This window comes from Schistocerca nitens, chromosome 7, assembly GCF_023898315.1.
Source record: "Schistocerca nitens isolate TAMUIC-IGC-003100 chromosome 7, iqSchNite1.1, whole genome shotgun sequence".
NCBI lineage: Eukaryota > Metazoa > Arthropoda > Insecta > Orthoptera > Acrididae > Schistocerca > Schistocerca nitens.
In genome coordinates this window covers 290,578,290-290,604,837 of record NC_064620.1, presented here as the reverse complement: position 1 = coordinate 290,604,837, position 26,548 = coordinate 290,578,290, and the positions used below count along the sequence as shown (strand labels likewise).

At 44.4% G+C, this 26,548-nt stretch overlaps 1 protein-coding gene across 2 annotated transcripts in view; it reads left to right on the top strand.

The window, feature by feature from the left end:
* The window catches only part of LOC126194840 (centromere/kinetochore protein zw10 homolog), a 205,187-nt gene that overhangs the window by 6,891 nt on the left and 171,748 nt on the right, over positions 1-26,548 (top strand). For both annotated transcript variants that reach the window (XM_049933176.1, XM_049933177.1), the window contains exon 2: positions 12,085-12,278. In XM_049933176.1, the coding sequence (XP_049789133.1) occupies positions 12,085-12,278 (194 nt within the window). The remainder of the gene's footprint in view (positions 1-12,084; positions 12,279-26,548) is intronic.

Here is a 26,548-nt window from a genome sequence, read left to right as displayed (position 1 = left end):
GGTCAAGCATGGGCATCCACAGAAATTTTTCCAAGGGGAGGGGGGATGACACAAAAATTGCTAGTTTTAATGTAAATGATTTGTTGTGTCTGAAAATGTGTTGTGCCCCAAGAGCTAAATTTGACAAGAAGTACACCAAACTAATTGTATCTCAAAAGACTGATAGTTGTCTACTTGGTATCTCTGGAATCTAAACATTTTAAGAGTATATGCAAAGTTCCTATGGTCTACGGGTAGCATCTTTGACCAGTAATCAGAATGTGCTGGGTCACAGGTTCACACTGAGCCAGAGCTTAAATTGTGAATAAAAATCATCAGCAAAGGCGGCCAGTGACTTGTGGCATAAGAAGTTGCCCTCATTCTGTCAGCAGCCTTGTCAAAGAGGGCGGAGGATTCGACAGAGCTTCATGGCATTCTCTTACCCTTGGAGTGGAAGATTGCCCCTAAAAGGCAGAAGAATTAGCAATGAGCAATGATGAATGACATGAGGATGCAGAAGGCAATGGAAACAACTGAATTAAAGACACACGATGTCTATCCACAGGACACGTGTCCAGTAACTGGGAAAAAAAAAGGAAAAAAGTTTTATGATCTCTCCGTTGGTAAAAGATTCCAAACTAGTCCCCATTTGGATCTCTGGGAGGAGGACACTGAGGAAAAGATTAAATAACTAATGAAAGGATAACATTTTGCAAGTTGGGGTATGAAATATCAGAAGTTTGACCATGGTAGGAAAGGTAGAAAATCTGAAAAGGGAGACAGGGATTTCTGGTCAGAAGAGTATAGGGTAATATCAACAGCAGCAGAAAATGGCATAATGGGAATATGATTATTTATGAATAGGAAGGTAGGGCAGCAATTGAGTTACTGTGAACATGTTGAACAATGAGGTTTGTGCTGGCCATTCAGGTCTTTTTTGCATGGTATTTCAACTGCATGACTCAAGTCTTCTTCAGGTGCTGTCTGATACTAATTTCAGTGTGACACGAGTCTGGACTTATTCCACACAGGAATTAGTATCAGACAGCATCTGAAGAAGACAGTGAGTCATGCAGTTGAAATATTGTGCAAGAAAGATGTGAATAACTGGCAGAAACATGATTTTTCAACATGACAATGCCTCACCAGGAAAGCCTGAAGAATTAATGTGAAGAGTTCAGTGTTCTCTGTAGTGTCAGCAGACTTGCCAACACTATGCACACTAATTGAAAGAGGCGGCCAAGATGCACGCGCTAACTCACGAAGGATGGAGTGAGGTCTGAAACAGGATACGTAATGAATGCTATAAAGAAAAGTACGTAGCTTCTCGAATACTTAACTTTAATCCATCCTTTGTATACATCGTTCTTGATGAGACATCTGGAGATTGTGGCGATACAAGTGAGACTCTTTAGATACAAGCTATCTAAGGCTAATGGCGCCTTGCTAGGTAGTAGACATGGACTTAGCTGAAGGCTATTCTAACTGTCTCTCGGCAAATGAGAGAAAGGCTTCGTCAGTGTAGTCGCTAGCAAAGTCGTCGTACAACTGGGGCGAGTGCTAGTCCGTCTCTCGAGACCTGCCGAGTGGTGGTGCTCGGTCTGCGATCACTGCCAGTGGCGACACGCGGGTCCGACATGTACTAATGGACCGCGGCCGATTTAAGCTACCACCTAGCAAGTGTGGTGTCTGGCGGTGACACCACATTCTCATCAGAATTGTCAGCAAACCAGCACCATTAACAATAGTTCACAGTACATACCAGTGTCACAAGCAGAAGATATAGAGATAGAAAATGTATGTGAGAATATTGAAAGGGCAATTCAATACGTAAATGGAGATGAAAATCTAATAGTAATGGGAGACTGGAATGTGGTTGTAGGGGATTGAATGGAATAAAGCTTCACTGGAGAATATGGACTTGGCAGTAGAAATGAGAGAGGAAAAAGATTGTGTTCTGCAATAAATTTCGGCTAGTAATAGCAAATACTCTGTTCAAGAATCACAAGAGGAGGAGGCATACTGAAAAAACCAGGAGATATGGAGAGATTCCAGTTAGGATTACATCATAGTCAGGCAGAGATTCGAAAATCAGATATTGCATTGTAAGGTATGCCGAGGAGCAGATATAGACTTAGATCACAATTTAGTAATGATGAAGAGTAGGCTGAAGTTAAGAGACTAGTCAGGAAGAATCGATGTGCAAAGAAATAGGAGAAGTACTAAGGAGTGAAGAGAAATGCTTGATGTTCTCTGAGACTGTAAATAATGCGATAATGAATTGCTCAGATGGCAGTTCAGTTGAAGAGGAAAGGACATCTATGAAAAGGTTGGTCACAGAAGTTAGGAAAAAAAACCTAGGTACAAAGAAGTAACTGCAAAGAAACCATGGGTAACAGAAGAAATACTTAAGTTGGCTGACAAAGAGGGAAGTACAAAAACTTTCATGGAAATTCAGGCGTACAGAACTACACTCCACTTAAGAATGAAATAAATAGGAAGTGCATGGAAGGTAAGGCAAAATGGCTACATGAAAAATGTGAAGAAATGAAAAAGAAATGATTGCCAGAAGGACTGACTTATAATGTAGTCAAAGTCAAAACAACCTCCAATGAAATTAAAAGCAAGGGCAGTGACATTAAAAGTGCAGTGTGAATTCTATTGTTAGCGAGAGAGCTGATAGGTGGAATGCGTACATTGATGTTCTTTATGAGAGGGATAATTTGTCCGATGACATGACAGGGGAAGCAGGAGCTGACAGGGAAGAGATAAAGTATCCAGTATTAGTCAATATTTAAAGGAGCTTTGGACGACTTAAGATCAAATCAGGTAGAAGGGATAAATAACATTTTGTTGGAATTTCTGAAATTGTGGGGGGAAGTGGCAACAAAATGACTATTCACATGAGTGTGTAGAATGTATGAAACTGGCGATGTACTGTCAACTTTTGGAGAAACATCATCCACACAATTCTGAAGACAGCAAGAGCTCAGAAGTGTGAGAATTATCACACAATCAACTTAACATATCATGCGTACAAGTTGCTGACAAAAGTAATATACCGGAAAAGGCAAAAGGAAATTAAGGATCTGTTGGATGATGACCAGTTTGGCTTTAGGAAAGGTAAAGGCACCAGAGAGGCAGCTCTGACTTCGCATTTGATAATGGAAGCAAGACTAAAGAGACTCAAGGCATGTTCACAGGATTTGTCAACCTGGAAAAAAACGTTTGACAACGTAAAATGTTGCAAGATGTTTAAAATAGGGATAAGCTGTAAGGAAAGAGAGGTAATATACAATATATACAAGAATGAAGAGGGAACAATAAAACTGGAAGACCAAAATGAAGTGCTCGGATTAAAAAGGGTGTGAGACAGGGATCTAGTCTTCCGCTTCTACCGTTCAATATGTACATCGACGAAGCAATGTTCAGTGCCAGTGGATTCTGGTCCGAGCTGCTGGGGATGGCTGTCATGTGTGAGAGGTGTGCTTGCTTGTGTGTGTGTGTGTGTGTGTGTGTGTGTGTGTGTGTGTGTGTGTCCTTTTGTTACAAAGGTTTGGTCAAAAGCTAGTGTGTAAGTCTCTTTTTGTGTGGCTGTCTGCAACTCAGTGTGTGTTCTTTATGGCGAATAGCAATTTATCTTTTCTTTATACTGTTGATATAGATATCGGTGTCAGTGGCATTGAGAACGAGCTAAAAGTAAACAAAGCTCCAGGGCCCAGTGGAATTTGGATACTATACATAATTTGTAGCTGAGTGTCTCTTCCTTTAAGCATAATATATCACAGATTCCCCGAACAAAAAACTGTACCCAGTTTCAACAAGAAACCAGAGATCATGACGATGTACAAGAAGGGTAACAGAAGTAACCCACAAAATCACTACCCAGTATCTTTAACATCTTTTTGTTGTAGAATCTTATAATGAGCCAACCAGCTTGGATTCTGAAAACATCAGCCATGTGGAACCCAGCTTGTGCTTTTCTCACACAAAATCCTGAAAGCTATTGAGCAAGACAGTCAAGTAGGTGCAGTGTATTTGACTTTCAAAATGTGTTTGACTCAGTACTCCACTATTGCTAATTAACAAAAGTCTGATCATACAGGCTATCAAAATGAGAAATGTGACTGGATTGAGAATTTCTTGATGTAGAGGATACAGCATGCCATCTTTGAGTGTGTGTCATCAACAAATGCAGAAATAACTTCCGGCATGTCTCAGGGGATTTTATTGGGACCTTTGCAATTAATGTTGTATATTAATGACATAGCAACAACACTAATAGTAATTTCAGACTTTTTGTATGTGGTGCTGTTATCTATATTACTGCAATATCAGTGAGTCACAAATATCTGGGTGTAACAGTTTGTGGGGATGTGATGGAACGATTATGTAGACTCAGTCGTAGGTAAAGCTGCGAACAGACTTTGGTTCATTGGTAGGATACTGAGAAAATGCAGTCAGTACTGTGTGAACACCTCACAGTGATGAAGTAATGGGCCACCTACCTAAAAATGTTTTTTTTTTCCCTTAATTATTGTGATTGTGTGGACAGTCAGGATATTAAATTCTCTGAATTTATTCTGGAGGATTGTTTTGTGGTCAGATATGCAATACATCCGACAATCGTCTTCTGCCCCCCCGGGGATCCACAACTCTTTTGTGGATACGTGCGTAGCGAGCACGGGACCCCGAGCTGATGTGGCCTTCCTTCCTTTCCGGGCTGCATACCTTCCCTTTCCGCATCCTTCCCCATCCCCCATCTTCGCCCCCCCTCTTCACCTCTGGCTCTTTCTTTCCCTTTCTCTGGGGGTTATGGTTTGTGCATACGTTCGGAGACGGACGCTTGTAAATATACTACATTCTTCGTCTTCCTTCCTTGCTTGTAAGTCTTCATCCTTCCCTTGTCCTTCTCTTTTCCTTACCTCTTTTCTCTACCTTCTCCGCTGCGGCGTTTGAGACCTCTCTTCTTTCCTTTCCCTTTCTCTTTCTTCCTCCCTGTGCGTGTCTGAAGGCCAACCCACGCACTTCCATGCGTAGCCAGTGACGGGGTAACGCGTAATTCCCCGCCCCGGGTAGACAGGTAGGACACGTACGTACCCCCTGGTAACGGCCAGGCCCAGGGAGGGGTGATTACCCGAGCTGATACCTTCCGAAAGTGCCGATTGGTCCCTCCGTCCGTTTGTCGGGAGGTGTGACCTGAGGTGTGAACAATCACCTAAGGCGGGAGTGCCCTCAGAGAGGGCCCCCACAAGGGAGGAGCGCGCCATCGGAGACGCCAGTAATCATGGGGGATTCTTCCGCAATGGTTTCCTCACCTTCCACTATGTCTGCTCACAAACGTAAGTTCACTGAGTCTCAACCACAGTCAGTTCTTCCATCGTTGCCACAGTTCCTTGTTGTTTCTCGGTCTGACGAAGGTCACGACTTCTCCACGGTCAACCCTTTCATTATTCAGAAAGGTGTCGACGCAATTGCAGGTCCTGTAAAGTCTTGTTCCAGATTACGGAATGGCACCCTGTTGTTAGAAACAGTCAGTGCCCTCCAGGCACAAAAATTGCTGCGTACGTCACTACTACACACCTTCCCTGTCCGGGTGGAACCGCACCGTACCTTAAATTCCTCGCGTGGAGTCGTTTATACACGCTCCCTCGATGGACTGTCTGACGAAGAAATTCAGCACTACCTGTCTGACCAGGGCGTAACGGCTGTTCATAGGGTTATGAAAAGGGTTGACACGAACATCATTCCAACCCGCACTGTCTTCTTGACATTTGATAAAGTTCAACTACCATCGAAAATCAAAGCCGGCTATGAGATAATTTCCGTTCGCCCTTACGTCCCGAACCCTACGCGTTGCTATCGGTGCCAGCGGTTCAATCACACCAGCCAGTCCTGTTCCAATCCGGCCAAATGTGTTACGTGTGGCAGGGATGCCCATGAGGGTGCTTGTCCACCTCCATCCCCTCGCTGCATCAACTGTATGGGTGACCATGCCGCTTCCTCTCGAGATTGTCCCGTTTTTAAGGACGAAAAGCTCATCCAGGAAATTCGAGTAAAGGAAAAGGTGTCGACCTTTGCTGCTCGAAAATTGTTCGCCAGTCGACAGCCCACCGTGCCTCAGAAAGGAAAATACAGCACTGTCCTTGCTTCTCCTCGGCCAACAAAGGAGGCGGCCACGCAGACTTGCGACCTCACCTTTAGTGCCACGGTCGTCAGATCGGCCAGCGCAAAGATCGCCCGTTCAACCTCACCACTTTCGCCTGCCCACTCTCTGGTTCACCCTTCGTCGAGTTCTGCTAAATCTCGAGCCCAAAAGTCAGACACCAAGACTTCGAAAAAAGAGCATACTCGTGAAGAGTTTTTACATACGGCAACTTCCCAACCATCGGTTCCTCCTTCCTCTAAACATCATACTTCCAAGAAGGCTACAAAGAAACCCAGTTCCTCTCCTTCTCCGCCAAGGCGTGTCCCATCTACAGCACCACCTGGCGGAAGTCGCCCTCGGCCGTCTTCTGTGTCGCCGAGGCGCACTGCTGGCGGCCGATCAACCGGCCGGTCGCTGGTGGCAGGAGCTGCTCCTGACCAACCTATGGATCAGGATCTTCTGCCTTCGGCTGAATGCCATTCCGTGCTGTCGGTCGCAAGCTCAGAGCAGTCGTTGAGTTGACAGCGACCTTGGTCACATTCCTCCAATTCCAGTTCACCCTATGTCCATTATCCACTGGAATATCCGCGGTATTAGAGCCAATCGGGATGAATTGTCGATCCTCTTAAAATACTACTCGCCGATCATCTTTTGTCTTCAGGAAACAAAGCTGCGTCCCCATGACCGCTTTGTTCTCCCTCATTTTCAGTCCGTCCGATATGATCTCCCCTCTGTTGAAGGCACTCCAGCACATGGAGGACTCATGATTCTTCTCCATGAAACTCTCCATTATCACCCAATCCATTTAAACACTTCCTTCCAAGCTGTCGCCGTCCGTCTTTCCCTTTCCGGATACACGTTCTCTCTTTGTACTGTATACATTCCATCGTCCACACCAATGGCACGAGCTGATCTCCTTCATCTTCTTGGTCAGCTTCCACCCCCATATTTGCTGGTTGGGGACTTCAATGCCCACCACCCGCTTTGGGGATCTCCACATCCTTGTCCACGTGGCTCACTATTGCTAGACGTCTTCCACCAAGCAGATCTAGTTTGCCTCAACACTGGGGCCCCTACGTTTTTGTCTGCCTCCACGGCAAATTTATCTCATTTTGACCTTGCGGTCGGTACTGTTCCACTAGCTCGGCGCTTCGAATGGTTCGCCCTTGATGATACACACTCGAGTGACCACTTTCCATGTGTCCTTAGACTGCAGCCTCAACAGCCATATATGCGCCCGCGACGCTGGAAGTTTGCTCAAGCCGATTGGACACTTTTTTCGTCTCTAGCGACATTCGATGACCGTCACTTTCCCAGCGTCGACGATGAGGTCACACATATTACCAACGTTATTCTTACAGCTGCGGAACATTCAATACCACGCACCTCCGAATTGCCCCGGCGCCCCCCAGTTCCTTGGTGGAACGAGGCATGCCGTGATGCACTACGTGAGCGGCGACGTGCTCTCCGCGTTTTCCGCCACCATCCTACTTTGGCCAACTGTATCCGCTATAAGCAGCTCCGAGCGCGATGCCGTCGTGTCATCCGCGATAGCAAGAAGGCAAGCTGGAAATTCTTTATTAGCTCATTTAACACCTTCACTCCCTCCTCGGAAGTTTGGAGTCGGCTTCGACGGTTCTCAGGCGCGCCTGGTTTCTCCCCGGTCTCTGGGCTCACTGTCGCGCATGACACATTAGTGGACCCCGTCGCAATTTCTAACTCGTTGGGTCAGCACTTTGCCGAGATTTCGAGCTCTTCAAATTACCCGCCAGCGTTTCTCCCGAAGAAACGTGCAGCGGAAGTGCGACCTCTTTCTTTCTCCTCTCAAAATCGCGAAAGCTACAATACTGTTTTCTCCTTGCGGGAACTCCAACATGCACTCTCTTCTTCTCGCTCCTCCGCCCCAGGACCAGATGGTATCCACGTCCAAATGTTGCTGCATTTATCAACCCATAGTCTGCGTTACCTCCTTCGCCTTTATAATCGAATTTGGACCGACAGTACTTTTCCCAGACGATGGCGGGAAGCTATCGTCGTTCCTGTTCCGAAACCTGGAAAGGACAAACATCTCCCCTCTAGCTATCGCCCCATTTCTCTCACGAGTAGTGTCTGTAAGGTTTTGGAGCGTATGGTGAATTACCGTTTAGCGTGGTGGCTGGAATCCCGCAGTCTTTTAACACCTGCCCAATGCGGATTCCGAAAGCATCGTTCTGCAGTTGACCATCTTGTTGCTCTCTCCACTTATATCATGAACAATTTTCTCCGGAAACGCCAAACGGTAGCAATATTTTTTGATCTGGAGAGAGCATACGATACCTGTTGGAGGACAGGCATCCTCTGCACACTGTTCTCATGGGGTTTTCGAGGCCGGCTGCCCCTTTTTCTTCGCGAATTTATGGCAGAGCGCACATTTAGGGTGCGGGTGAACACTACTCTCTCCCGCACTTTCTCCCAAGAAAACGGGGTACCCCAGGGCTCCGTGCTGAGTGTTGTACTGTTTGCCATCGCTATAAATCCAATTATGGATTGTCTCCTTCCCGATGTCTCGGGCTCCCTCTTCGTGGATGATTTTGCGATCTACTACAGCTCTCAACGGACCAGCCTTCTTGAACGACGTCTTCAAGGATGTCTCGATCGCCTCCACTCTTGGAGCATCGAAACCGGCTTCCGTTTCTCTCCCAGTAAGACCGTTTGTGTTAATTTTTGGCGACGTAAGGAGTTTCTCCCGCCCTCCTTACATCTAGGACCTGTCAACCTTCCGTTTTCAGACGTCGCTAAATTCTTGGGTCTTATGTTTGACAGAAAACTGTGCTGGTCCTCCCACGTTTCCTATCTTTTGGCTCGCTGTCTGCGATCGCTTAACACCCTCCGTGTCCTGAATGGTACCTCCTGGGGAGCGGACCGAGTGGTCCTTCTCCGCCTCTATTGCGCCTTAGTGCGCTCGAAATTGGATTATGGAAGCATAGTCTACTCTTCTGCTCGGCCGTCTATTCTTCGGCGTCTCGACTCTATCCACCACCGTGGATTACGTTTAGTGTCTGGAGCTTTTTACACTAGCCCTGTGGAGAGCCTTTATGCTGAGACTGCTGAACCTCTGTTGTCCAATCGGCGAGCAGTCCTTCTGAGTCGTTATGCTAGCCATCTGTCTTCCATGCCTGCTAATCCAGCCCATGCCCTTTTTTTCGACGCCTCATTTGATGTAGGGTATGCAGGCCGCTCCTCCTCCCTACTACCCCCGGGAGTCCGCTTCCGTCAACTGCTCCATTCTCTTTCCTTCCGCTTTCCTAAAACCTTCTTGACAACTTGGGGTACAGCACCGCCTTGGCTCCGTCCCCGGATCTGCCTGCTCCGTGACCTTTGTCGATTTCCCAAGGATGGTACCCCTACACTTGCTTATCGTCGGGCATTTGCTGCTCTACGTGCACAAATGACGGACGCCACATTTATTTACACCGACGGCTCGAAAACATCGTTAGGTGTAGGGAGTGCCTATATTGTTGGCGACACCCCAAATGAATTTCGGCTTCCCGACCAGTGTTCGGTGTATACTGCGGAGCTTTACGCTGTTCTCCAGGCTGTCCACTACATCCGCCGCCATCGGCGGATACAGTACGTTATCTGCTCGGATTCTCTCAGCTCTCTCCTCAGTCTCCAAGCTCTTTACCCTGTGCACCCTCTGGTCCACCGGATTCAGGACTGTCTGCGCTTGCTCCACCTGGGGGGCGTCTCGGTGGCGTTCCTCTGGCTCCCGGGACACGCTGGTATCTGTGGGAATGAGGCGGCCGATATAGCGGCCAAGGCTGCAGTCTCTCTTCCTCGGCCAGCTATTCAGTCGCTTCCCTTCACCGATCTACGGAGCGGTTTATGTCGCAAAGTTGCTCATTTATGGCATGCGCATTGGTCCACACTTCCCCATAATAAATTGCGGGAAGTGAAAGCCCTTCCTTGCGCTTGGACCTCTTCCTCCCGAACGCGTCGTCGGGAGGAGGTAATTTTAACTAGACTCCGGATAGGGCACTGTCTTTTTAGCCATCGACATCTTTTAAGCGGCGATCCTCCCCCAATCTGTCCCCACTGCTCTCAGCTGTGGACGGTAAGACACCTTTTAATTGAATGCCCCTATTTTAATCCGTTACGCGCCCGTCTACAGCTATCGCCTGATCTATCGTCGATTTTAGCCGATGACACGTGCTCAGCCGACCGCGTTCTCCAGTTTATTAGTGACAGTGAAATGACGTCAGTTATTTGAAGCTTTTTTTGGGATAACAAACCCCTTTCTGTAGTGGATTTTTAAGCCTTCCTTCTGCTTTTAGTTTCTCCAATTTTATGACTTTGTTCCCATTGCTGCTTGTTTTCAATTTCGGTTTTTTACTGTTTCCTAAGTTACGGGCTGGGCGCTAATGACCATAGCAGTTTTGCGCCCTAAAACCAAACAAAAAAAAAAAAAAAAATCGTCTTCTGAAGTGTTAACAAACACACATGGTGCATTGTCCCACATCATGATGCAGTGTGATAAGACAATGGACTTTGTTAATAATGTGTCTGTATTTACCGCCCTAGACACCTTCTTCATCAAGAAAATGCCAAGGCTTATTTTGGAACATACTTCCTGATGCGATCCTCTCACGTCTAATGTTTATCAGCTGTGAAACAGAATAATTTTGTTGTATAAACTATTCTTGGATTTTGTTGCCTTGTCAGTTCAGGGTAAAACCTTGAGCTTTCGATGATTACGCACATTGTCTTTATCAGGAGCAACTGACTGTCAAAACTACTGCTGAGGTGGCCTTATGTAGCCATTAGACAGCTTCTGATTGGTCAGTATTTACATAAAGCTGTCACAGATAGTGTCACCATCATTGCGACAAATATATCTGGTTCTCGCTGCACTGAGAGTTCACTTGCATGCACCAGTAAGATTATATTCACTGTCACTGTTGGAGATTTTCTCACACATTGTTATTTCTATAACCTCTCTAATTACAGAGTCTCATTGTGTAGGATCCAGGACTTTTCCCCCCTTCCAAACAGTATTTTATGTTTGTGAGGCTGTGCTCAGCAACTACAGATATCTCCAGTTCTTGATTTTTAAATAAGTCGCCGATGTTCTGTACAGCAGTCAGAAACTGGGCGAATGAACTGACCTATGTAATTTCTTTTGATTTACAAGGCATGTTATAAATCCCAGGGATCCCGAGGCCTAGACTATCCTTAACAGGATGTAGCAGTAGCGCTGCAGAAAGGAAGGAATGTAAGTTGTGCTTGAGCACATGGATATTCAAGCATTTTCACATTTCCTTTTCTAGGAGAATGCTGACTTCATATCACATGACCCATAGCCATTGTTTTGGAACACATACTTTAGATGATTAATTTCGAAATCAAAGTGGTCCTTGTCAGAAACAGTTTTTGCTCTGTGTACCAGTGTATTTAAAGCTGCTCTCCTCTGGCACCACCAGCACAGATATAGATGTCATTTGCGGCAGCTTTACGTAATTTCAGACCAATCAGAAGCTGTCTGTGGGCTATATAAGGCCACCTCAGCAGCAGTTTTTGCAGGCAGTTGCTCCTGACGAAGACAATGAAGGTAATCGTCAAAAACTCTAGGTTTTACGCTGAACTGACATGGCAAGAAGTCTGAAAATGTTTCATACAACAGTGCCATTGCAAAAGACTTAATTTCACAGAATTTGTAATTCCCAGTTCTTTTGGAAGTGAATCATCTACCTTAAGACGAATATTGCTTGATTTGTATGTAAATGTATGTGTGTAGTCTTATTTGCATATGTGTACATTGTTCTTGCTAAAATATATGAAGTGTAGCCTTTTTTCATAAATGTTTTACAGTGTAATAGGCGAGGAAAGCATGTGGTCTTGTGATTTATTGTGCATTAAATGAAAAATTACCAATGATATTTTGAAACTGCTATTTACTTACATTTTATTTCTGTTTACAGAGGAGGCAGAGATAAAAGACCTGAATATCAGTATTGATAATGTATCAATGAAAGTACAGGACCTGAAGACTGAAGTTAAGAAGGTCATAGAAGAAACATGTCACCTTCTCCCATCAGGAAATGAGCAACTTGTCAGTCAAGCTGAGAAACTGAAAACAAACATGAAAAATATTTATGAAAGGATTGAGAACCAGGTAAATTTGGTATGGAGTCATTGTGCTGATACCTTCACCACATCTTGACCACATGTCCCTGCTGCAGGGATGGACCTTTAACTTTCATTAGTTCAATCTTCTTCATTCTGTTCTGTGCACCACCAATCTTTCAGTTCTGCAGTGGGATAAATTTAACCTGACATCTGTTAGTTGGTAGCTTTTCTTTTTGGTACTATGAGTGTAGTTTTGTTCCAGTCTTAGATCCTTATAAAGAATCTTTTGAAGGAGAGGGTGCTTAAAACAACACTGTTGGTATAATTGAAGTCTTTATTCAGAAGTACCAGAGGCCCAAGCACAACTATCCCACTGTTTCATGAGCTGAAGGACTCGTGTGGCTCTGCCAGGAGCGAGTCCTCCATTGTGTCCTTCAGTTGTCAAATGAGTTGAAATGCTTTCCTTTGAGATTTTTTTAGTGGACCACATATATGGAAGTCACATGGCAACAAGTGTGGGCTCTAGACTGGATGCTTGAGCTGCTCCCACTTGGACTTGGCCATTACACTGTGTGTGATCTTGCAAGACGCGTGGACACGCATTATCATGGAGCAGAATCACTCCCCCGTGAGCAGTGCAGGCCGTTTGCAGTTGATGGACTTGTGTAGGCAACGAAGTGCCTCACAGTGTATGTCACTATTAGTGGGTTGTACATGCTTCAGGATTTCGATGAGTGTCGGACCTCAGAGAAAAAAAAACATTGAGCATTACCATGCCTGCTGAGGGCACAGATTTGAATTTTTTAGGGGGATGTGCTGATGCCTGCTTCAATCACATGCATGTCTCACTGCGGTACCCCAAAGCGGCATTGAATTTTAAACCGTTGTGGTTGTTACAATGTTTCATACCTTTTCATTTGAACACACTATGTAATACAGGATTTTCTCACTGACTACTCCAGAAATTTCTTTTCCTACTCTTGATTGTCTCTAATAATTTCAGTTCCTCTGTTACTCTTTTGAATATTGCCTGATTTCTTATTTTTCTTTCAATTTACACCACATGTTTTCCTTCAGACTATATTCTAACTATTGCCTTTTGCTTCTTGCTGTGTCCACATTTCAGTGCCATATGTGGCTACAAAAGGAGAAAATATAAAAATTCAGTAAATGAAGCAGACAAAAAGGAATACAAACGTCTCAAAAATGAGATCGACAGGAAGTGCAAAATGGCTAAGCAGGCATGGCTAGAGGACAAATGTAAGGATGTAGAGGCTTATCTTACTAGGGGTAAGATAGATACAGCCTACAGGAAAATGAAAGAAGCTTTTTTTGGGATAACAAACCCCTTTCTGTAGTGGATTTTTAAGCCTTCCTTCTGCTTTTAGTTTCTCCAATTTTATGACTTTGTTCCCATTGCTGCTTGTTTTCAATTTCGGTTTTTTACTGTTTCCTAAGTTACGGGAGAAAAGAGAGCCGCTTGTATGAATATCAAGAGCTCAGATTGAAACCCAGTTCTAAGCAAAGAGGGGAAAGCAGAAAGGTGGAAGGAGTATATAGAGGGTCTATAAAAGGGCGATGTACTTGAGGACAATATTATGGAAATGGATGTAGATGAAGATGAAATGGGAGATAGGATACTGCGTGAAGAGTTTGACAGAGCACTGAAAGACTTAAGTCGCAACAAAGCTCCGGGAGTAGACAACATTCCATTAGAACTACTGACAGCCTTGGGAGAGCCAGTCCTGACAAAACTCTACCATCTGGTGAGCAAGATGTATGAGACAGGCGAAATACCCTCAGACTTCACGAAAAATATAATCATTCCAATCCCAAAGAAAGCAGGTGTTGACAGATGTGAAAATTACCGAACTATCAGTTTAGTAAGCCACAGCTGCAGAATACTAACACGAATTCTTTACAGACGAATGGAAAAACTAGTAGAAGCCGACCTCGGGGAAGATCAGTTTGGATTCCGTAGAAATATTGGAACACGTGAGGCAATACTGACCCTAAGACTTATCTTAGAAGCTAGATTAAGGAAAGGCAAACCTACGTTCCTAGCATTTGTAGACTTAGAGAAAGCTTTTGACAATGTTGACTGGAATACTCTCTTTCAAATTCTAAAGGTGGCAGGGGTAAAATACAGGGAGCGAAAGGCTATTTACAATTTGTACAGAAACCAGATGGCAGTTATAAGAGTTGAGGGGCATGAAAGGGAAGCAGTGGTTGGGAAAGGAGTGAGACAGGGTTGTAGCCTATCCCCGATGTTATTCAATCTGTATATTGAGCAAGCAGTAAAGGAAACAAAAGAAAAATTCGGAGTGGGTATTAAAATCCAGGGAGAAGAAATAAATACTTTGACGTTCGCCGATGACATTGTAATTCCATCAGAGACGGCAAAGGTCTTGGAAGAGCAGTTGAACGGAATGGACAGTGTCTTGAAAGGAGGATATAAGATGAACATCAACAAAAGCAAAACAAGGATAGTGGAATTTAGTCAAATTAAATCAGGTGACGCTGAGGGAATTAGATTAGGAAATGAGACACTTAAAGTAGTAAAGGAGTTTTGCTATATGGGGAGCAAAATAACTGATGATGGTCGAAGTAGAGAGGATATAAATGTAGACTGGCAATGGGAAGGAAAGCGTTTCTGAAGAAGAGAAATTTGTTAACATCGAGTATAGATTGACGTGTCAGGAAGTCGTTTCTGAAAGTATTTGTATGGAGTGTAGCCATGTATGGAAGTGAAACATGGACAATAAATAGTTTGGACAAGAAGAGAATAGAAGCTTTCGAAATGTGGTGCTACAGAAGAATGTTGAAGATTAGGTGGATAGTTCATGTAACTAATGAGGAGGTATTGAATAGGATTGGGGAGAAGAGTAGTTTGTGGCACAACTTGACTAGAAGAAGGGATCGATTGGTAAGACATGTCCTGAGGCATCAAGGGATCACAAATTTAGCATTGGAGGGCAGCGTGGAGAGTAAAAATTGTAGAGGGAGACCAAGAGAAGAATACACTAAGCAGATTCAGAAGGATGTAGCTTGTAGTAGGTACTGGGAGATGAAGGAGCTTTGCACAGGATGGATTAGCATGGAGAGCTGCATCAAACCAGTCTCAGGACTGAAGACCACAACAACAACATGTGGCTACACTCAGCATCAAGCACTTAACTAGTCTTTTTCTTTACTGCTTGTCTAAGATACAATAGAACACACAATTTTGTTGGAAAGTTCTGTTGGAATGTAAACATTTTATGAGTAATGGAGACCACTGGCTGAAAAACAGAAGCATTAGTTGTCAACAGGCACACACAAAGAAAAAAGAAAGAAAATGTGCGGTATTTGAAGTAATCATTTATTGAGTTAGAGTATAAATATATATGTGCATGCCTATGCCTATGTCCCCTATGTCAGATCCCTTAATTGGGCAGGTAGGTTAGAAAATTTAAAAAGGGAAATGGATAGGTTAAAGTTAGATATAGTGGGAATTAGTGAAGTTTGGTGGCAGGAGGAACAAGACTTTTGGTCAGGTGAATACAGGGTTATAAATACAAAATCAAATAGGGGTAATGCAAGAGTAGGTTTAATAATGAATAAAGAAATAGGAGTGCGGGTTAGCTACTACAAACAGCATAGTGAACGCATTATTGTGGCCAAGATAGACACGAAGCACATGCCTACTAAAGTAGTACAAGTTTATATGCCAACTAGCTCTGCAGATGATGAAGAAATTGATGAAATGTATGATGAGATAAAAGAAATTATTCAGGTAGTGAAGGGAGACGAAAATTTAATAGACATGGGTGACTGGAATTCGAGAATAGGAAAAGGGAAAGAAGGAAACATAGTAGGTGAATATGGATTGGGGGTAAGAAATGAAAGAGGAAGCAGTCTAGTAGAATTTTGCACAGAGCATAAATTAATCATAGCTAACACTTGGTTAAAGAATCATGAAAGAAGGTTGTATACATGGAAGAACCCTGGAGATACTAAAAAGTATCAGATAGATTATATAATGATAAGACTGAGATTTAGGAACCAGGTTTTAAATTGTAAGACATTTCCGGGGGCAGATGTGGACTCTGACCACAATCTATTGGTTGCGAACTGTAGATTAAAACTGAAGAAACTGCAAAAATGTGGGAATTTAAGGTGATGGGACCTGAATAATCTTGAAAGAGCCAGAGGTTGTAGAAAGTTTCAGAAAAAGCGTTAGGGAACAATTGACAAGAACGGGGGAAAGAAATATAGTAGAAGAAGAATGAGTAGCTTTGAGAGATGAAATAGTGAAGGCAGCAGAGGATCAAGTAGGTAAAATGACGAGGGCTGGTAGAAATCCTTGGGAAACAGAAGAAATATTGAATTTAATTGATGAAAGGAGAAGATATAAAAATGCAATAAATGAATCGGGCAAAAAGGAATACTAAGTCTCAAAAATGAGATTGACAGGAAGTGCAAAATGGCTAAGCAGGGTTGCTAGAGGACAAATGTAAGGATGTAGAGGCATATATTACTAGGGGTAAGATAGATACTGCCTACAGGAAAATTGAAGAGACCTTTGTAGAAGAGAGAACCACTTTTATGAATATCAGGAACTCAGATGGAAACTCAGTTCTAAGCAAAGAAGGGAAAGCAGAAAGGTGGAAGGAGTATATAGAGGGTCTATACAAGGGCGATGTACTTGAGGACAATATTACGGAAATGAAAGAGGACATGGTGAAAATGAAATGGGAGATATGATACTGCATGAAGAGTTTGACAGCGCACTGAAAGACCTAAGTTAAAACAAGGCTCTGGGAGTAGACAACATTCCATCAGAACTACTGATAGCCTTGGGAGAGCCAGCCCTGACAAAACTTTACCATTAAGTGAGCAAGATGTGTGAGACAGGTGAAATACCCTCAGACCTCAAGAAAAATATAATAATTCCAATCCCAAAGAAAGCAGTTGTTGACAGATGTGAAAATTACCAAACTATCATAGCTGCAACATACTAACATGAATTCTTTACAGATGAATGGAAAAACTGGTAGAAGCCGACCTCAGGGAAGATCAGTTTGGATTCTGTAGAAATGTCGGAACACGTGAGGCAATACTGACCCAATGAGATATCTTAAAAGACAAATTAAGGAAAGGGAAACCTACTTTTCTAGCATTTGTAGACTTAGAGAAAGCCTTTGACAATATTGACTGGAATACTCTCTTTCAAATTCTAAAGGTGGCAGGGGTAAAATACAGGGAGCGAAAGGCTATTTACAATTTGTACAGAAACCAGATGGCAGTTGTAAGAGTCGAGCGGCATGAAAGGGAAGCAGCGGTTGGGAAGGGAGTGAGACAGGGTTGTAGCCTCTCCCTGATGTTATTCAATCTGTATATTGAGCAAGCAGTAAAGGAAACAAAAGAAAAATTCGGAGTAGGTATTAAAATCCATGGAGAAGAAATAAAAACTTTGAGGTTCACCGATGACATTGTAATTCTGTCAGAGACAGCAAAGGACTTGGAAGAGCAGTTGAATGGAATGGACAGTGTCTTGAAAGGAGGATATAAGATGAACATCAACAAAAGCAAAACTAGGTTCATGGACTGTAGTAGAGTTAACTTGGGTGATGCTGAGGGAATTAGATTAGGAAATGAGAGGCTTAAAGTAGTAAATGAGTTGCTATTTGGGGAGCAAAATAACTGATGATGGTCGAAGTAGAGAGGACATAAAATGTAGACTGGAAATGGTAAGGAATGCGTTTCTGAAGAAGAGAAATTTGTTAACATCGAGTATTGATTTAAGTGTCAGGAAGTCATTTCTGAAAGTATTTGTATGGAGTGTAGCCATGTATGGAAGTGAAACTTGGACAATAAATAGTTTGGACAGGAAGAGAATAGAAGCTTTCGAAATGTGGTGCTACAGAAGAATGCTGAAGCTTAGATGGGTAGATCATGTAACTAATGAGGAGGTATTGAATAGAATAGGAGAGAAGAGGAGTTTGTGGCACAACTTGACAAGAAGAAGGGAGCATGTTCTGAGGCATCAAGGGATCACAAATTTAGCATTGGAGGGCAGCGTGGAGGGTAAAAATCATATAGGGAGTCCAAGAGATGAATACATTAAGCAGATTCAGGAGGATGTATGTTGCAGTAAGTACTGGGAGATGAAGTAACTTGCACAGGATACATTAGCATGGAGAGCTGCATCAAACCAGTCTCAGGACTGAAGACCACAACAACAACAACAACATGTCCCTATACGATGCTGGCTGGTTGTACAAGGCCTACTCTCGAGATTCCCCCCCCCTAAAGTGTTGTTCTTTCACTCCCCCCCACCCACAACATGCACATCATCCTAGCCCTATACCATCCCCATACAACATCTTACCTCTCCCTCCGCCCTGTGCAGTTCCCACTCTCACTATCTTGCCACAGTGGTCCACCCATGTAGCTCCTCCTACTCCAATCCTGTCACAGGCTTTCCTACACATAAGAGGCTGGGACATCTGTCTAATTAGCCATGTCATACACCATCTCTGCTGCAAGCAATGCACAGTTTATTACATTCAAATGATTACCAACCAGCTGTCAACAGGCACAGGCCACTGCCTAACTGTTGCCAAGAATAAAGTTGACCACCTGGGGCCTCAACATGCAGCTGACCCCAGTGCTCAATTTCAACGGTTGTTTCACAACCTGGGCCATATGGATCTTTTCCTCTGTCCACAGCTTGTCTGAACTATCAGATGGGAGTTATCCTTGCAAAAATCCTTTGCTACTGTAACCACATGGTCTCAGTCTCTGCTAACCTCCCTCCCCCCACCCCCCTGCGGTTCCGAGGGTTAGAATAGGACCGAGGTATTCCTGCCTGTCATAGGAGGTGACTGAAAGGAGTCTCTCATGTTTCAGCCTTCATGTGATGGTCCCCTGTCAGGTTTGGCCTCCATCTTTCTAAATTTTTCCGAAGAGCGAGCCAATTGGGGAAGGGCGCCTTACATGGTGCATCATGTCCATTTTCATTGAGAGTTTTAGCCCACTTTCTTGTCATCGCATTGCAGTCCTGCTTATTCTCCATCTCTTGGGTGAGGACACCTTCCTGGGTGTTTTTTCCACTGTGCACTATGCAGTGCCGCTTTGTGCACCGACAATGACCATGGACTTCTTAGCACCTCATATCCAGCATGGTAGCCAGTCTGTTGTGGTGGGACCACCATGTACCCTGTTGGTTGTAGTCCCCTGACAACACAGGGATCGCTCTGCTGATGCCTGCACCATTAACTCCCCACATATGCCATGGAGTATATCCTGCCAGGTGGCCCTTGCTGAGGCTGGGTGGCACCCATGGGGAAGACCCCTGGTGGGAGTGGGAGGCATCAGGGCAGATGACACACCATGAAGCGTAGTACGTCATCTCTTGCTGGTGGTCCGCCGCCAGCAGTTTCTAAGCAGGCAAAGTCTAACTTGAATACTAAGAAATATAACCCCAAATCGTTCCCCTCCCTGGCCACACCATGAGAGGAACGCCAGGCTAAGGATGGCAGTGAAGCTTATTCGCCCCAGTACCTCGTATGTACTAGAGTTAATGGGGAATCTTTCATGTCCATGAAGCCTCAGTTTTTTGTGGAGCATATGGAGGACAAGTTTGGGGAGGTGGAGGGCTTGTCAAAACTGCAGTCTGGGTCAGTCTTGATAAAAACAGCATCCTCTGCCCAGTCACGGGCATTACTCGCTTGTGACAAGTTTGGGGATGTTTCTGTTACCATCACACCCCATTAGAGCTTCAATATGGCCCAGAGTATTATATTCCACAGGGACGTTCTTTTGCAGTCTGATGATGAGCTGCGCGTCAATTTAGAGTGGCAAGGTGTTTTATTTTGCCTAGCGCATCTATCAGGGTCCAAGGGATAATCAGGTTGCCACCGGTGCCTTCATCTTGGCCTTGGAGGGTGACTCATTGCCCGAAAAGGACAAGGTTGTGGTCTACCACTGTGACATCAAGCCATATATCCCTCCCCCAGTGCAGTGCTTTAAGTGCTGGAAGTTCGGCCATATGTCTTCCGCTGTTCTTCCAGTGTCACATGTCGAGATCTTGGACGTCCCGCTAGTAAGGTGTCCCTTGCGTCACTGCCTTCCCAGGTTTCTGCTAGTGGGAAAGATGACGCCCACCAGTGGCTGAAGAGCTCAAAAGCAGCTGGTTGTAGGGCTTGGTGCTCATTCTCAGTCCCAGAGACTGAATCAGTGAAGTCCTCCCAGCCAGGGAAACTCAAGGAGCAGCAATAGAAATCCAAAAAGAAGGTCCCCAAGACCAAGGGAATTGTGGTGGCACCCACATCACTGCTACCTACAAGCTCTGCGTCTGCGATGAGGTGGAAATTCTGTGGTCTGCTGAGCACCTAGATGTCGCTGGACCTGCACACACAGTGGATATAGACTGCTCAGGCAAAAAGTTGGAGGCAGCAGGTGACCCTGAGGCATAAACAGCCTCATTGAATGTTCCATGCCTTCCCAGTCTTACGATGACATCATCCTCCAGTGGATTTGCGGTGGCTTTTTCCACCACCTGCCTGAGCCACAGCAACTGTTAAGCTTCACATGTGCTTTCTGCATTGCCCCCCGACACGGTAACATCAATGTGATGGTTGAGCAGGTGACTACAACAATCGTTTCTGTGGCAGAAAACATGATCCCTCGCTCTTTAGGATGCCTCCGGCGAAGGCAGTCCCTTGGTGGCGCCGGAAGTTGCTGAAGCAATTAATGAGCATTGGCGAGCGCTACAGCGGCATAAGAGGCACCCATCCCTGGAACACCTCATAGCCTTTAAACAGCTCCATGCCCGCATTCACCAACTTATCAAATGACAGAAGCAGGAGTGTTGGGAGAGATAGGTCTTGACCATTGGGTGCCATACATCACCTTCCCAAATCTGGAGAAAGATCAAACGTGTTTTCGGGTACCAGACCCTAACAGGTTTTCCTGGTGTTAACATAAATGGTGTGTTATCTACTGGCGCAAATGCGATTGCCGAGCACTTTGCTGGGCACTATGCTGAAGCCTCTGCATTGGAGAATTACCCCCCCCCCCCTCCCCCAGCCTTTCTCACTCTCAATGGCGGCTGGAAGGGAATGTCTTCTTGTTCACTACACACCACAGTGAATCCTATAACACCCCTATAACTCCTCATTGTCCTTGCACATTGCCCCGACACAGCTCCTGGTCCAGATCATATCCACACTCAGATGATTAAACATCTCTCATCTGACTACAAGCGATATCTCCTTGTCATCTTCAACCGGATCTGGTGCAATGGCGTCTTTCCATCGCAATGGCGGGAGAGCACCATCATTCCGGTGCTCAAACCCTGTAAAAACCGACTTGATGTGGATAGCTATCAGCCTCACCAATGTTCTTTGTAAGCTGCTGGAACGGATGGTGTGTCGGCTGTTGGGTTGGACCCTGGAGTCGCGTGGCCTACTGGCTCCATGTCAGGGCGGTTTCCACCAGGGTCACTCTATCACAGATAATCTTGTATCCCTCGCGTCTCCCATCCGCACAGCCTTTTCCAGATGCCAACATGGTTGCCGTCTTTTTTGATCTACGAAAAGCGTATGACACAACCTGGTGTCCTCATATCCTTGTCACACTATACGAGTGGGGTCTCCAAGGCTCGCTCTCAATTTTTATCCAAAGATTCCTGTCGCTTCGTACTTTTTGTGTCCAAGTTGGTGCCTCCCATAGTTCCCCCATATCCAGGAGAATGGGGTCCTGCAGGGCTCTATATTGAGTGTCTCTCTATTTTTAGTGGCCATTAATGGTCTAGCAGCACCTGTAGGGCCATCCATCTCACCTTCTCTGTATGCAGATGACTTCCGTATTTCGTACTGCTCCACCAGTACTGGTGTTGCTGAGGCCATCCACAAGGCGCAGTCGTGGGCTCCAGCCCACAGTTTCCAGTTTTCGGCCGCAAAGTCTTGTGTTATGCACTTCTATCAGCATCATACCGTTCATCCAGAACCAGAACTTTACCTTAATGACGATCCACTCACTGTAGTGGAGACATATCAATTCTTAGGACTGGTTTTCTATGCCCGATTGACTTGGCTTACTCTCCTTTGTCAGCTGAAGCAGAAGTGCTGGCAGTACCTCAGTGCCCTCTGCTGCCTGAGCAGCACAAACTGGGGTGCAGATCGCTCTATGACGCTGCAGTTCTACAGAGCCCTTTTCCGATCCTGACTTTACTATGGGAGTGCACCACTGTGGCATTTACCCAGCGACAGGAGCTTTTAGGATGAGTCTGGTGACCAGCGTCCTTTTGGAGGCCAGGCAAGGCCCTTCCTTGCATTTTAGGCATGCACAACTGCTAGCCAGTTATATTGCACACATTCGTAGTTCTCCTGCGCAACCGAATCACCGTCTCATTTTCCCTACCACGGCAGTTCATGTCCCGCATTGGCTTCCAATTGCAGTTCGTGTCTGATCCCTTCTTTCTGAACTGGAGTCCTTGCCTTTACCGCCTATATTCGAGGTCCATTCGTGTACACCTCCATGGTGTACACCTAGGCCGCTGCTTTGCCTGGACCTTTCACATGACCCTAAGGACTCAGTTAACCCTGTGGCTCTCCGCTGCCACTTCCTCTTGATACTTGACATCTACCGAGGCCATGGAGTGGTTTACACCAACGGCTCGATGGCTGACAGTCACGTCGGCTTCGCTTATATCCATGGAGGACATATTGAACAGCGTTACTTGCCCGATGGCTGCAGTGTTTTCATTGCCAAGCCGGTGGCTGTATCTCGTGCTCTTGAGCACATACATTCATGCCCTGTGGAGTCGTTTCTTCTGTGCATGGACTCCTTGAGCAGCCTACAAGCTATTGACCAGTGCTACCCTCGTCATCCTTTGGTAGCGACCATCCAGGAGTCCATCTATGCCCTGGAACGGTCTGGTTGGTCAGTGGTGTTTGTCTGGACCCCAAGTCACTTCAGAATCCCAGGCAATGAACTTGCTGGCCAAACAGGCTACGCGGAAACTGCCTATGGAAATCAGTTTCTCTGCAACTGACCTGTGTTCAGTACTGTGCCACAAGGTTTTGCGGCTTTGGGAGATGAAATGGCATAACCTCAGCATGCACAACAAACTGCGTGCCATTGAGGAGACTACGAATGTGTGGCAGTCCTCAATGGGGGCCCCTCACAGGGACCCTGTGGTTCTCTCACAGCTCCGCATTGGCCACGCTTGGGTGACACATGCCTGCGTCGTGATGACCCACCTCAGTGTCGGTGCGGCGCCCGGCTGACAGTGGCCCATATCTTGGTGAGCTGCCCTTCTTTGGCTGCCCTGCGATGGACTCCTCAGTTACTCAGTTACCAGACTTGTTGCCATTAATTTTAGCTGACAACGCCTCATCAGCAAATTTAGTTTTACGATTTATACATGACGGTGGGTTTTATCATTCTATACAAGTTTTAACGCCTGTCCTTTGTCCCTTTGTGTTCTTGACTCGAATGCTTTTAGGGTGGATGTGTCGCAGAGTGGCTGGCTTTTCCTTTTTATTCTTATGGTCGGCCAGCCACGGTTATCTGCTCTCTTGTTTTTACTCCCTTCTACCAACCAACCAACCTACCTCTGTTAACCCACTGTCCCCATATCCATCACGTAATATTTTCTCTGTCCTATCACCCCCTCCAATTCACATCCCCACGTCACCTTCAATGTGCACCTTCCTCATCAGCTCCAGCACCTGTGCATCACATGCCTAGCCTTTGCACCTGCCATCCCTCCCTCCCCACATTCACACCTGGCGTCTTCTCCCAGCTACTAACTACCCAAACTCAACCCCTCTTCCTGGTGTGTGTGTGTGTGTGTGTGTGTGTGTGTGTGTGTGTTGGGGGGCGGGGGGTGCATGCATTGGGGAGGACAACCATGAGACAAGACATTGTGAATAACAATAAAAACATATTCAATAACCATCTGAATTATCATAAAAATGAGAACAACAAACAAGTCAAGATGATGTGTTTCCAAAAGCCACATAGCTATATGGAGGCCTTTATTCACAACTACCAGTGTCACGTCAGTATAGGTGCATTTTCAGTTTTATAATGGTTATATTTTTGTAATGTAGGCAGACAATTATAGAGTTCCAGCGTTCAGGGAGTTATCCACGTCAAGAGTCAAATCATATTGTTGGGTTGACATAACAAAATTGAGTAAACCCAAAGGATGCTTGTCAAAAATGTTCAAAGCGTGACTGCTGAATGAGTTATGCCAGGTAACACCCTGTAGGATATATTGCAGGACTTGGTAGACATCAGCTGTATAAAACTGATGTAAGTAAAACTTAAAAATCTTGTATGATGTGCGTACATTTGCCTTATTACTAACAGTCCAATTTGGTGAAAGCAGCCCAGGAGGCTAGTAATACTCTGGAAGCTCAAGGTGCCAAAGAGGCCAGAGAGACATCACTTGTCACTACGTGGCAGTATGTTCTGTGTCAGTACGTATGGCACAATTATATCCATGGTACTCAAAATTTATGATACTGTGATGAAACTTGAATGGATGGTTAATGTGACTGCATCATCTACATACACAATGACACAAATTGTGTAGTATGCTGGATTTACTCAGCTACAGAAATGACTTTATATATGATAATAATATCTAATTCTGTATGTTATGTAATTTCGAAATCTTGTCCATTAGGCTACGAGTGTATGTTGATTATTTTTAGGTCTAAAGATGGTCATCATTGACCAAAATTAATTACCTGATTAATAAATTTTTGTGGTTTGTGGCTTGACTTAAAATAAAATAAATGTAAGACACGTGTGAAATACCACCAGATTTCAAGAACAACATGATAATTCCTATTCCAAATAGGCATTTGCTGATAGGCATGAGTCATTTACATAAGAATGGAAAAAACTGATAGAAGCCGACCTTGGGGAAGATCAGTTTGGGTTTCAGAGAAATGTAGGAATCCTTGACGCAATTGTGACCCTATGACTTATTTTAGAAGATAAGGTAAGGCAAATATATGTTCATTGCCTCTGTAGCTTTAATGAAAACTTTTGACAGTGCTGAATGGACTACATTCTTTCAAATTCAGTAGGTAGCAGAGATAAAATACAGGAAGCTAACTGTTATTACAACTGGTGCAAGTACCATATTGCAGCAGTAATAGTCAAAGGACAGAAATGGAAGCAGTAGATCAGTAATTGAGAAGGGAGTGAGACTGGGTTGCAGCCTATCTGTGATGTTATTGAATGTGTCCTGTGTGCAAGCAGTAAAAGAAATTAAGGGAATTAACATTTGGGGAGGAAAAATAAAAACTTTAACGTTTTCCAATAACATTTAACTGTCAGAAATGGCAAAAGATTTAGAACAACAGTTAATGTAATGGATAGCATCCTCAAAACAGGCTATAAGATGAACATCAACAAAAACAAAACAAGACTAATTTGAGCAGCTAAATAACTGTTGACAGTCTATGTAGAGAGGATAAAAAAATGGGAATTGGCAATAGCAAGAATAGCACTTCTAAAAGAGATGAAGTTTTCAACATCTAATGTTAATTAAAGTGTTAAAAAGTGTTTTTGAAGTTATAAGTGAAATGTGGATGATAAGCAGTTCAGAAAAGAAGAGAATAGAAGCTTGTGAAATGTGGTGCTACAGAATAATTCTGAATATTAGACAGATCGATTGAATAACTAATGAGGCGATATTTAATTGAAGTGGTGGAAAATAAATTTGTGATACAACTTGACTAAGAAGAGACTAATTGATAGAACACTCCCTAAGGCATTGAAGTATTGTCCTTTTGGTAATGTGTGGGGGGGCGGGGGTAAAAGCTATGGAGGGAGCTTTGGGTATGAATAAAGTAAGGAAGTTCAAATCCGTATAGGTTGCCATAGTTATTTGGAGGTGGGAAGGCTTGCCCATGATAGACTACTATATAGAATTTCTTCAGATCAGTCCTTAAACTGACGACTACAACAAAAATGCAGTACATAATCTATCCAGTTTTGGCAGAGGAGAAAGCAATCACATGTTCCAGCCTCTTTTGAAAAGTGCACTGTAACTTGAGTAATACCCCTGATAAGGTTCCATGTAATGTTCAAAAATGGATAACTGCTGTTGCATTCCATCTGTTGTTTGTTAAGGCAGAAACTGTGTAGTATGTAATTAGTGTATTTTCCAGTCTGTTGTGTTTATGTGCCGAAATAAATAACTATCCGTAGTCTCGGTAACAATTTTGTATTACTGGTACTCACATTCCAGCACTATGATTAAAAATGCTGTTTATTGTATTATAGTTGTTGTTTAAGGTG